Source organism: Hippocampus comes, unplaced genomic scaffold (assembly GCF_001891065.2).
Source record: "Hippocampus comes isolate QL1 unplaced genomic scaffold, H_comes_QL1_v1.1 scaffold19, whole genome shotgun sequence".
Taxonomy (NCBI): Eukaryota; Metazoa; Chordata; class Actinopteri; order Syngnathiformes; family Syngnathidae; genus Hippocampus; species Hippocampus comes.
Genome location: NW_017805148.1, coordinates 591,351 through 603,955, shown reverse-complemented (window position 1 = coordinate 603,955; position 12,605 = coordinate 591,351). Strand labels below are relative to the sequence as shown.

Below are 12,605 nucleotides of genomic sequence, written 5' to 3'. Positions count from 1 at the left end.
GGGGGGGCGGGGGGCGGGGGGTGGGGGCAGCCCGAGCCAGAAAGTCGAGAGTTTGTTTATGAACCAGCGGGCATCTGTCTGTTTATGTGAACCTCTTAACTGTTATTGCCTCGCTCACAGTGGATTAACGTGTCACTGACTCATCATACGGTGGCGGACCTCAAATGTTGATTCCATCCACGACGAAGCTCGTAACCGACTTGCCAGTTTTTTGTTTTTTGTTTTTAAATTCAGTCTTTCTGCAAATTTAAACAAAAATCTGAAATCTAACCACGTTTTTTTTTCAAATATATAATTAACCAAAAGTAAAGAAGCCACGAATACTAACATTGAAACAATGTTTTTGTGAATGAAATGAAACACGAGAGTGCTTTTAAAACATAACACCCACCCATGATTCATTACAAAACATACATTTTCAAATTATTGTACGGCCAGTGTTTACTGTAAACATAGAAATGTATTACAATGATCTCAAAATATGATCGGCCTTCACATTTACACCGTGGAAAACTATAGCGCCCCACCATTTTGTGGCCACCGGTGGAACTACACCCAAAATGAATGCAGCCCAACAACAAAATAGGGTCATACGTAACTGCACAAAAAAATATATATATTCGAAAGGGCATGACTACAAATCTAGAATCCGTAATGGATGGAGGTTTACTGAAAAAAAAAAAGTTATTGAAAAAGTGAGCCAAATCTCACGGGGCGGTGAGTATGCGGAGGGTCGGTGTATATGTAACAAAGGGAGAGACCATGTGAAAACACTGGCCTCCATGTTACCACAATGTTTAGTTTTGTTTTTACATCCGTGTCTGTAAAATTCCTCGTGGTGAACAATGTTCTCACTGTGCAGGTGAAGGGTAAATGGAAAAAAACAAAACAAAAACAAGGATGTTTTTGAATACACTTACCTTTGTTTGCGATGTGTCAGGAAAATATGAAGAGCGTGGGAGAGAGAGAGAGAGAAGAAAAGTCAAATTAGCAAGTGAGCACAAATCAACAACGACGCACACGAATGAAAAGCATAGCATCGTGTCTTTGTGGTATCAAGTTTTTGTATGCGGATATATTCCATAACAAGCAAGGGAAAAGAAGAAGCGGGACAAACACCGCTCCCCTTTCAGAGCATCCCGGGAGGAACATATGTTTCCGGGAGCACCATCAAATATGTTTTCAGAGCGGGCCAAACGCTTTTAATTAGCCTCGACTCTATTTGTTTTCATTTGCGTGATTTATCCCCTTTCATTTGGCAGCTTGCTAACATGTCCCAGACCAGGGAGGCCAACGTAGCCTGGGGGTAAAAGGATACGTATGGCCGGCTCTTGAAAAGAGCGGCGCGAGCTCGTGGGTTTTATTGGAGCGGCGTGGAGGCCACCTGTCGTGCGGATAGACTCCGGGAATACCAACGGACGCGCTTGAGCGGGGATATTGGCGTATGATCCTTTGGGTAAACACATTTTCTTTGATGCAAAGGCCTCAAGGGGAGCGAGAGGTATGAGAGAGATGAAGGTGGGATGTAGCCTAAAGACCTAACGATGGCTTATTAGATATTTGGACAAGCGTTTTCGGACCACATAAAGCTCTCATTGCCGGAGGGGAAGAGAGGGGCTTGATGCTTTTCGGGACTCCGTAGTACAAACGCTTGTATGGCTAACATCTGGCCTGATGAAGAAAAATCAATCATGAGCTAACATCTGCATTATCCACAACTGTGGTTCTCAAACCGGGGTCTTCAGACAGTCCACAAAATGGCTCTCCTGGGTCTAAAATGATGTTGCATCATTTTTTAAAATGGCATCGCTACATATGGGAACCAGAATGCTGAACCAGTGGCTGGCAGCGTATTCAATTTGTTTATCACGACGACATCGCAATTATATTACGAGACGGTACCCGTTTGAGGTCCCGTGACGCAAAATGTTTCCGACCGACACAAGCATAACTTTCAAAACAGACAAAGTAAACGTTTGACCTGGATTCTTCACCGGTTGCCTCGAGCATTTAAAGCGGCAACGCAAATAAAGGGGCAGCAAGGTAAAACACGTTAAACACCAGAAGGCCTTAAAAGACAAACAACGCACCTCTGTTCAGCTTTTGATCGATGGATATCATTATTTTTCTTTATGTCTACAGACCGGATCTGTCTTTCCTCAAACGTCTCCCCTCCAGCCGCTGATCAAGCTCCGGCCGAGCCCGCAGGCCAAGAGGGAGGGGTGTCTCAGGACATCAATACGGTGGGGGGTGAACCAGCAGTGTTAAGATTTAAAAGGAGATGTAAGTGGTCTCCATTAGAATGTTTGTAGCCCAAGGGGCTTTGAGGGTGGGTGGGGGCTGATGAAGCCGAAGTGCAAAGGGACAGGAGATGAGGTGCCCCTGAGACATGACACCGAGGTGGTGCAGGGGAAAATGAAGCCAGAGGGCGATGCGACGAGGGCGGCTCGGCCCCCCAAATGAAAGCGGAGGCTATTTACCGCCTAGCCTGGAGACACGGGGCAGGAAATGAGAGCGCACAAAAGGGCCCGTGTTACAGTAGCTTCACAGTCTAATCAAGAAGCACAGGAATTGCAGTTAAGACTCATGTGCTGATCCAATCATGACGAGAGAATTTTGCTCGACATAGTACTCCTGTATGAGCTCCTTAGAGCAAAAAAATAAATAAAAATGCTGACAGCTGGTTGTGACTGGCCAGACTGTTGGAAGGTTTAAATGTGCCACGGAGCAGATTTTAACACAACCTATGCTAATGGACCTGTCAGGAGATGATGTCGGATCGTCCAGCGTCACATCCCACCAGTTAAAACCGCCTTCGCTGTCGCCTTTGGTGGCTTCAAAATGCACCTTAATGGTTTCCTAAATGACGTTTGGAGGTTACAAACCAACTCCCGTGCCTGCGAAAGACGGAACTGAATAAGGTTTGTTTTGGGGTTTTTTTTGGGCGGGAAGCTGGACCGAATTAAAGACGTTTGCATTCATTTCAATGGGAGATGATCATTTAAGTTCCAAGCGTGGTCACAGAACAAATTCAACTCAAGGCCCCACCGTACTTCAACTTCAAAAGCGATGCTAGTTTTTGCCAATTTCAATCTAACAACCTTTTTATTCACCGATCCAGCGTTTTTAATTCAATTTTCCCATGAGGAGTAACGCCCTGGCCCGCACTGCTTGGCAGCGCAATAAGTAGAGGTCTCAACCCAGCACTTTAATAAATGTGTTAATTCCGAGTGCGGCGGGCGGAGACAATGCCAACGTGGGAGATGAGTTCCCCACCATTCATTTCCGCCGTCTGTCTCACGGTGGGAGCGGGGGAGCGGGAGACGGGCCGCAGGGGGGAAATGAAGACCATACATCAGGCCGAGGCACCCCGGCGAGTCTGACATGGCTTCGGTCCGCCTCGGGTTCATGTAGACACGCTTACTTAAAGACTTACTTGAAGAATATAGACTACGATATTAGAATAACATTTAGGGGAAGATTGATTTCACATGCTGATTTGATCGGAACTTCCAAAGCCATTATGCTAGCGAATTCAACGTACAGTACAGCGTGCGCGCGGACGTCGGCTGCATATTAACAACATCCCCATGGAGATTCCACTTCCACTCAACCTGAATGTTTCTATTATTAAGCGGCGCAAACGAAATCCTGGAGGTAAGACCATCCGCGCTGAATAACAAGTCTTTGTCTAATTACATCGCCGGTGATCGCGAACAACAAAGACGGGGAAAAAGGGACGTGCAACTTGCCATGGCGGTTAGATGAGCTCATTAGCGTTGCCTGTGACCACCCCGATGGCAACATGATAATCACATTACAAGTACGCACTTTTTCGAAGCACCGGCACCTGTGAGTGATGGAAAATGAGATGTTTAAATATACACCTAGGCTACTTGAAATGTTTACCTTATTTAATCACGTTAAAAAAGAAGAACGGTACTGCAGAACTGTGTTGAAGGAAAAGTGGGCATGTACTTCAAGGGAATCAGAATTTTAGTTTGACGGCATTAAGATTTTTGGAGGGGAGGAAAAATAACATTCATAGAAGAAAAAAAAAAAAAGGATGGACTCCAAAACCTGCTTTGAAGAATTTTATAAAGGAATTTGTCAATTAACAGCAACTCAGTTCATGGACTAGAACAGCAAGTGACTCGTCCAATGTTTGTTCAGTTACTCCGTTTTTGCTTTGACTTTGACATTTTAGCCTGAAACAATAGTTTTTCACCCACCAAATAAATGGTTTTAGTCCCCACGGGAACTCAGAAGCCCCTTTGTGTCATTTCACCCGATTTTGGTTCAGGTACTGCATTTTTTGCTGGAGTTTTAAACCATTCCTTCCTTGAAACTCACGGTTGTTGTTTCTAGTCGAGTTCAATTCATAAAGGTGAACAGAAAGGACGCTCCAAAGTTTTTTTTCAGAGCAATATTAACGCAGGGCTCAACCCTTCTGGAACATATCGACGGCAGATTTCCGCGGTCAGGAACCGTCCCTCGGCGACGTTTTGATCATTGACGTTTGCTTCGAGAAAATCCATGTTTTCCACGATTCAACTCAACAGACTGGGAGGTTAAAGGTCACCTCCGTCACATCTGGGAGACTTCAGAAAAGCCTGTCATTCCTGAGCGGCATGCACTGTAAACACAGAGCGCCATCGTCGTCCCTCCCCACCCCTTGCCACATAAACACACAACACGCAAAAGTTTCAGGTTGCGGGCCATCGATAAGGCTCAACGCCGCCCCGGCTTGCGTCACCAAGTTCAGCTGCCTTTTAACGGCTTTTTTCAAACCAGACTGAAAGCTTTTGTCTTGACTCTCGCTCCCCAGTTTGTTTAAACAAGTTAATTAGCGGTGCTTGATCTGACGGGAGGCCGGTGCCTCTCTGAGGTCTGTCGCACATCACAGCGCCACTCATGGGGGGGGGGGGGACAAAGACACGCTAAGCTCATCTCAACAGACCGGCGAGGGACGACTTGACTAAACATGTTAACAAAAGGAGCAGACCATCCAGACAGTTTGAAGTTACCTCTCAAAGTTCCAGGGGTACTTCGCGGCATGATAATATACAATTACATGTCATTAATGCATTTATAGCGTATACAAAGGACTCGTCTGGCATTAGGACGATGCCAAACACTTAAAACCAAACAATCATTGATACAACACACTGTAAACTTCAGATTTCACCCAACCACGTATAGACGCATTGCTTCTCGTCAGTAGTGTTGCGCTACTGGCACTGCCTATATGTTCTGAACCAATCTCCAGAGTAATAGTGGAAAACCGGAGCATAAATAATGCACCATTTCTGGGGTGAGTTTCAAGCAACATGAGTATCACTCAAACAGGCCGCAAGAAAGAATTTGGACAGTAGCTGTGGGCTTTTGGGGAAAAAAAAAACAAGATATTCGAGAGCAAAAAGTAAGTAGAAAGTGTAAAAAGACAAATGATCCACATTGGTAATGGAAATTCATCAGAAGAGATAATACAGGATCTATTGGCAGAATACATTATAATATTAATTCTTTTTTTGGGTGGGGGGGGCAGTGATTTTTTTTTTTTTGACTTGAGAGCCGTCGTTTGTCATTAGCATGTCGTTATTAGCATGCATGTTCTTTCATTTTTTTAATTGATAAACAGTGGAACCTCTATTGAACATAATTTTCGAGGACAGAAAATTGTGTCGTCCGGTGAAAGTCCACGAAAAAAATCCCGTTTGGCCAATAGCTGCCAAAGTCAAAACTGGCCACTGTAAGCGCAATCAACAGACAGAAACTGGTGAAAGCTATGATCAGAGAGCTACAGTACAGACATGTCTTTGTGGCGGCCATGTTGGCCGTGGCAACAGTTCCATCAAAGGCAAACAATATAAAGCGAATGGTCATGTATTCGTTTCGCATTGCTGTAGGCAAGAATCTCAAAAGGAGTGCGTTTAATCTTATCTACGGCATTTGTTTAATGGAGGGAGCTCGCGTGTACTCGTCTCGCAAACATGCGATATATGTTACAGTACATAGTCGCTGTTTGTCAAGCCCTTCTACAATGGCATTTAATCATAACAGAGGTGAATAAACTCCATTACCACTTAAGATGGCGACGTAATGTCGACACTTCCTCGACAATTTATTTGTTTTAAGGGAGACGGAGGGGCAGAGCTACGACTCGCATGGAGAATGTCAAGCGACGAAGAGATAAAGGGGATTTATAAAATGAGAGGTATGACCAGAGGTCTCGTCTCTGGAGTGATGGAGATGCATGAGGAGAAACCGTCTGACATCCTTGTTCAAAGCAGGAGCGAGGGCAATCCGGGATGCCGGATTGCCGAGAAGGAGATGTCAAGCGAGCGTGTTGACAGCTGGGGGAGCTTGTGGTGGTGGTTGGAGGGGGGGAAGTTATTGATTAAGAGAGTAAGGAGGAGGCATTGGAAGAGAGCCTGGCAAGAGGGAGGAAAAAGGTAGAGGTAAGAAGGCGAGGATGAAAAGAACAACGGAGGCGAGGGAAGTGCAACAAGGGGAGTTGAGTGGGGGTTCACTCTCGAGTGGAAGGGATGGTTGCTTTTGGGGAAGCGATGCACCGGCATTGCCAGTTCCACATAATGACTGCTCACCCCTTGGGATCGTGACTGGAAGAGTGGTGTCATTCCGGCACACCCCCTGCTGTCCCGCCGTGTACGGGGGGTGGGCGCCACAGGATTCCCATCCTAATGACTTGTTTACATTCACATCAAAACGGCTTGGAAATGTCGAGATTCCCCAAACGTGTCGGGAACTGTTCGGGATTTTAGCATCAACGGTTAAATCCCTGCTATCGAGCTGTGTCACAAATAGCAAGAAAAAAACAAAAAAAAACACGTGAGTGACAGCTGTCGTAATCCAAGCATTTCAGTGCCGAAAAAAATAAAATAAAATAAAAATAGGCCTTGAGTTGGTTAATGCCGCTCCCTGATTGTCAAACTAAAAGAGAATTACACATTGTGCATTTCATCAATCACGTAACTTAATACTTACATACGAAGGAATTGGCTTGCTCACGATTAACATCAATCTCGATGATTCGATTAAAAAAAAAATATGTCATGCCAATACAAATATTGACTTCATAACCCGTAATAATAACAATTGTGGTTTGTTAACTAGCGTTTGTTTTTTTTTGTCTTTTTAAAGCTACTCAGCCGAGCATAAATCTAAAACACGCAGCGTAGTGCTTTCCGATTGGCCGGCACTTTGCCGCCCTCTTGTGGCATCTTCGGTCAGCTGCGCGGCGACTCGGGAAGCATTTCTCCCGCTCGAGTTCGTCACGAAGACGCAAGCGCCGAGGTTATCGCGTATCAGTCTTCTTTAATGACCGAGATTAATGTTAAGTAGCATTATGGTAATGGAGGCAGCAGGCCTATTCCCACTTTATTAAATAAAGCTGCTGGAAAATGAATGCGATTATGAATTTGGAAGTTGTTAATGGAGCGTGGCGGGGAACAGTGTTGACTATTCTACTCTGATATGATGATCGGGGTTATATTTCACGCACATGAGCATACTCGCTAGACGGGAGTCGCATCTAATGTCTAATCTGGAATCACAGCGGGGGGCTTTTAATAAATGTGTCTTGCGCGCTGAAGTACATCGCGAGAGACAAACTAAGAGGAGGTGAATGCCGTTGAAATCGACTCATCTTCAAATCCTGCGATTCGCAGAGGACTTTCCACCCGCAGCGGAGTGTTTGGTCAACAGCAAGGCAACGCAGTCCTCGTACATTTGAATGTGAAAGTGGTCCATGACACAAAAAAAAAAAAAAAAAGGTCGGGGAACACTGCACTGCGCTGCAAAAACATCAATGACGTCAACAACGAATCGACTTTGAGTTTCCTCACATTGTAGTTGACTACAAAAAAAATCTTGAGTCATCCAGCCGCTCATTGGGGATTTCCATCATCCTCAAACCCCGGGGGTCCATATTCATTGGAGGTCTTAGCCCAGCCCTTTTCCAAAAGCTTTCAAATGGATTTGTCTAGCAAACTGCAGTTTCTCTGTTTCCCGTTGAGAGTCCCGGGTGGATCGTTACAGGACGAAAACAGGAAGGAAGACTTGTGGCAAACTTGTGGCATGAGGGTCAAGCTCATGAAACGACATCTTGGAATATACAATAAGATTTCTCCTGGGAAGTTCTCATGGTTGCCCTCAAGCTCGCTCCCCCCCCCCCGGCCCCTTCCTTTACACCTCTTTCCTTCACGTCCCCAGAGTCTCAGACACCAGTGCACTTAACCTCAACAGGCCTCCTCCCGTACTCAGTTTGCCCTCGTCGTGGCATCACATCAAATCAGCGGCTACGTAGCTTGCAGTATAAATAATTAATGGAAGAACGGGGGTGGTGGGAGCCATTAGGGTCCCTACTCCCTCTTTGCCCTGGTACACACGTAAGGGGTTTTCAAATCTTAAAGGATTTAAAAACTAAATAAATAAATAAATAAAAACAGACAAACTCCACACATAAAGACAGAAAATCGGGAATTTTACAATTTTACAGTCTCGGCGCAGAGCAGCACACACATTAAGATTCCGTCCCACCAACGATGGACTTTATTTCAAAGTCCACCAAGGCAGGAGCCTCGTGTGATCACACGTGAGTTCTCAAAAAAAAAAAAACAAGAACGGAAACTCGCCGATATGCGCGGATAATACCGAAGCAGACCAGAGGAGAGGGCGTTGAAAAATGACATTGCCGTCAGAAAATACTTCTTCCAGACTACGAAATGAACTTTTATGAAAAAGAAAAGAATAATTATCAACGGGTAGGACATTTAGTTTTATTCACCGGTACATCCTTGTTCATCAGTGAGAGCGTTTGATTGGCTACACTGTCCCTGGCCTCAGTTCTCAATAAGTAACTTTGCTACGTCGACCTTCCCGAAAAAAGGAAGGCCTTCCTGTCGCTACCTCAGCCCCCAAGTGTCACTTTCACTTTACATTCTCCTACTGGGAATCCCGCACCAATTATTTGGACGACATCACACACTTCTCCTCCTTGCTGCAAGAAAACAACGACAGCAAATACCACGTCTTTGGGGAGCCTTCCAATACAGAAAAGGAAACACATCTCTGGATCTTGGACAACATTCCACTGGAGGATTAACGGAGTCAGAATACAACCCTGAAATACCTCCTGACTGTTAATTGAATACGCCGAGATAAACATTTGAGAGTGCTTCCCTTTCTTTGAATAGATATAGCCCGGAGCCAGGTTACACGAGGCGGCACAATTGGATAAAGAGATAAATCAATGGTGTAAGTAGATTACACGCCAGCGTCGATTTCTTTAAACATACCTCTTGATATTCTCCAACGCGAGCGAGTGAGAGAGCGAGAAAGAGAGAGAGAGAAAGAGAGACAAGCCAGGAGCATCCTGATGACACACACATAGATACACACTCTGTTTATTGGATATTAAGACTGGAGAAAAAAAAAAAAAAAATCGGCAGTCTATTCAACGTGGACAAATACAACGAGCGACCGGTACCGAGGCTCGAACAAGCCATGACGTGCAGGGATGTCAAATGAATTTTCAGTCTTGGTTTCTCTCAGGATCTCTTTGATCATCGTATACAGTGGGACCTCGAATTACGAACATCTCTTCATACGAAATTTTCAAGTTATGAAACGTCTCAACAGGAAAATATTGCCTCCCGTTACGAAAGAAATTTCGAGATACGAAAGGTAAAAATACAGCGTGGCCTTCTCGTCGCAGCTCTGAGTTTCCTGAACGCAACATACTTATAGCTGCTCGGCCATTGGCTATGACCTAGCATCATCCTGGCATCCCATTGGCTAAGAGATATTTTGTTGCATTTTTATGCTTTAGGAAACATTTATGTCTGAATTTTTTGGGGGGTCTTGGAACGGATTAGGGCATTTACATGGAAAACGCGTCTTTACTTACAAAATCTTCGAGTGAAGAAATTTCTTCCAGAACCAATTCATTTCGTAAGTTCAGGTGCCACTATAAATGTAAAATCGCATGAAATGACCTCTGCATGTTTGTGCCTGCATTTCGTTATGAGACTGAATAGGATTTAATACGATACAGTGAGACCACAACAAAGAGAATTGCAATATGGCGAAAGACGACTGAAAAAATATTTTTTCTTCATCGTTTTAATTTTCAAACCACAAGCAGAACTCGATCAACTTGCGTCTCCTTATAATGTGAAGTCCCTCTCTTCCTTTGAACGTGTTTTGCATATTGGCAGAGAGCTGACTATTTGCTCTCTTTTAGATTCTACCCCCCCCACCCCCCAAAAAAAATAAACTTTCAGAAGTGGGTTCATGTTGCTTTGCGCAAGCATTTCTAACATTGGCAGTGACGCGGTGCTGGAAACCCACCGACACGGTGAAGGGATTTCATTTCCTGGCATTTGGAATCATCATATAAATTAAAAATGGAAAGCCGAGATCAAGCCAGGGCACTTTTTGGCTCCATACTACAGCCGTCCAACACTGCACCTTACAGCTATTGCCGGCAATCTCTGGACACAGAACCTTATTCATTATTCAGGTAACACGGGGGCCGAATCAATTTCCTGCCCCGGAGTCCTTCTCCTCGACGCCGCTGTCCGCTCACCTCACCTCTCACCTGTCTCCGCTTTTTTTTTTTCCCTCTCTTAGATCAACATTCCGCGCCAAATGCGCAACGAAACCGGCCCTCATTTTCAGGGCGAATTTCAGGAGTTCCCCAAGTCGGAGCGGGTTTCGGGTTTCGCGTAAACACACCTTGATCCTTAAATCTCCCCTAAGCCTGTTTCAGTTTCAAACAGCGGGACTGCACAAACACTTGCCGGCTGGCTGGCTGGCTGGCTGGCTGCGGTAGACGTCGTGTACAATCTGAGTGGAAAGGCTCCAGAAGAATTAGTATGACTTGCGCATGTGTTGGAATATCTGAGCTGGTGCCCTGCCTACAGGGACCTGCTCCTTTAGACACATTTTCACCTCATCTGCGTTTAAGGACATTAATATTGCACCAGCCTCCGTGGCGGGGTTAAATGGATGACTCAAAGAGAGGAGGAAGGGGGGGGGGGGAGCCAAGGCTTGTGGCGGTGATGGTGGGGTCTGAATGTCAAATTCAATCCCTTCACCCCCCTTCATTGCCTCTCGCTCTGCTTTACTTGCCGTCTCGCGCTGATCGGCTACGACAAGAGACATTTTTGGTGGGGGCGAGTAAGGGACGGGAACAAGGGGACCACAGTACGAGCATGTGTTTTCTGTTTTTTTTTGGGGGGGGGGGATACATGATAGAGTTACAAAAGCATAATAACGGAGCATTAAGAATTCTGCCCATTGCGTGGAATGGGTTGTGGATTCATTGTGGAGGATGGCGAAACGGAATGCACAACTTGGCCAAAACCGGCAGAGATACTCCTGAATCGGTCTTGACTGGATTCGCTGTCTGAAGAAGACGAGCATCGTGATGTCACTGAAGGCCCTAAAGACAAATTGAAATCACAATAACAGCAACGGCAATACAGCTTTATATTCCACCTTCCAACACGGAGGAGGTTTTGTTTTGTTCCTGGGTTTCTTTGCCATATGCCGGCACAGGGTGAATTTAATCCGTGCAGGGTATGTTGAACACACAAGACTATCAGGGCGATATGTGATATCCGGTGTCAGAGTGCTTGATTTCCGTCATGCCGCTTTGCTATATCCGACCCAGGATGTGTTAAATCTTTGTGGATGAAAGTGAGCATTCATGAGGGTAGTCATGTGCTGCCTGGGGGTCAGGAAGCTTGAGCTCGGTCATGTTCTGGGGCTGCTTTGCCACCTCTGACACTGGATGTCTCGGATGTGTGCAGGCTATCGTGAAAACTCAACATTATCGAGACATTCCGGAGCAAAATCTGCAGCCCGGCTTAAGCAAGACTTGGTTCTTTTAAGTACTGGGGCTGCTTTGCTAAATCCAGCACTGGGTGGCTCTCCCGGAACGGCGCTATTCTCAGACATCAGCCTTTTATGGTTACTCTTGCAATTAATTCCCCATCACTGGATCACCAATCACAAATGAATTCATCACCAGGATGAAAAAAAAAAAAAAAAAAGCACGACTCGAGGGCCCGGGGAGACTGACATCAGCGAGGTCACCCCGAGGTTAAGTTAACATGCATACAAGCTCCTGAAAAATTAAAGGCCGCAGCTCACGGAAGCTGTGCTCGGAGCACCAAGTGGCAAGACCTCGATGGGCGGTAGGGGGAAGTTCACCGTAGGTTGCGCGCAGACAGGGAGACAGAGAGAGAGAGAACTGATGTTCTTCTACATGGATAACCCTGCAACACACATTCAGACATGCGCGCTCAATCTTCCCGCACAGACGACAAAAAAAAAAAAAAACTCAAGTGATTGAGAGCTCAGCGAGGTGAACAGCTGCAGCGCGAACGGACAGACGCAATGCCGCTACAACCGTCTCATAAGTCTTTGTTTTCTCGCCCTCTGCATCGACACGTGCGCACAGGCGGCGGTTCACTGAGTGCGCGCTGTCGGCGATGTCCCGGGTGTTGATATTTCCACTCCAAAGGTGTCAGAACGCCAATTACAAATGTGTTGGGATGTCAATTAGAAAGAGC

General features: G+C 45.6%; 1 protein-coding gene across 4 annotated transcripts in view; it reads right to left on the bottom strand.

Moving 5' to 3' along the window:
• unc5cb (unc-5 netrin receptor Cb) overlaps positions 1-12,605 on the bottom strand; it is a 117,618-nt gene that overhangs the window by 69,794 nt on the left and 35,219 nt on the right. Inside the window, exon 1 of one of the 4 annotated variants that reach the window (XM_019868031.1) lies at positions 2,091-2,136. The exons of 2 other annotated variants lie outside the window; for them this stretch is intronic. In XM_019868031.1, the coding sequence (XP_019723590.1) occupies positions 2,091-2,121 (31 nt within the window). In that variant the 5' untranslated portion in view covers positions 2,122-2,136. Of the gene's footprint in view, positions 1-920; positions 1,404-2,090; positions 2,137-12,605 lie in introns of those variants that run through there. One more of the 4 variants, XM_019868032.1, reaches the window with a different exon arrangement.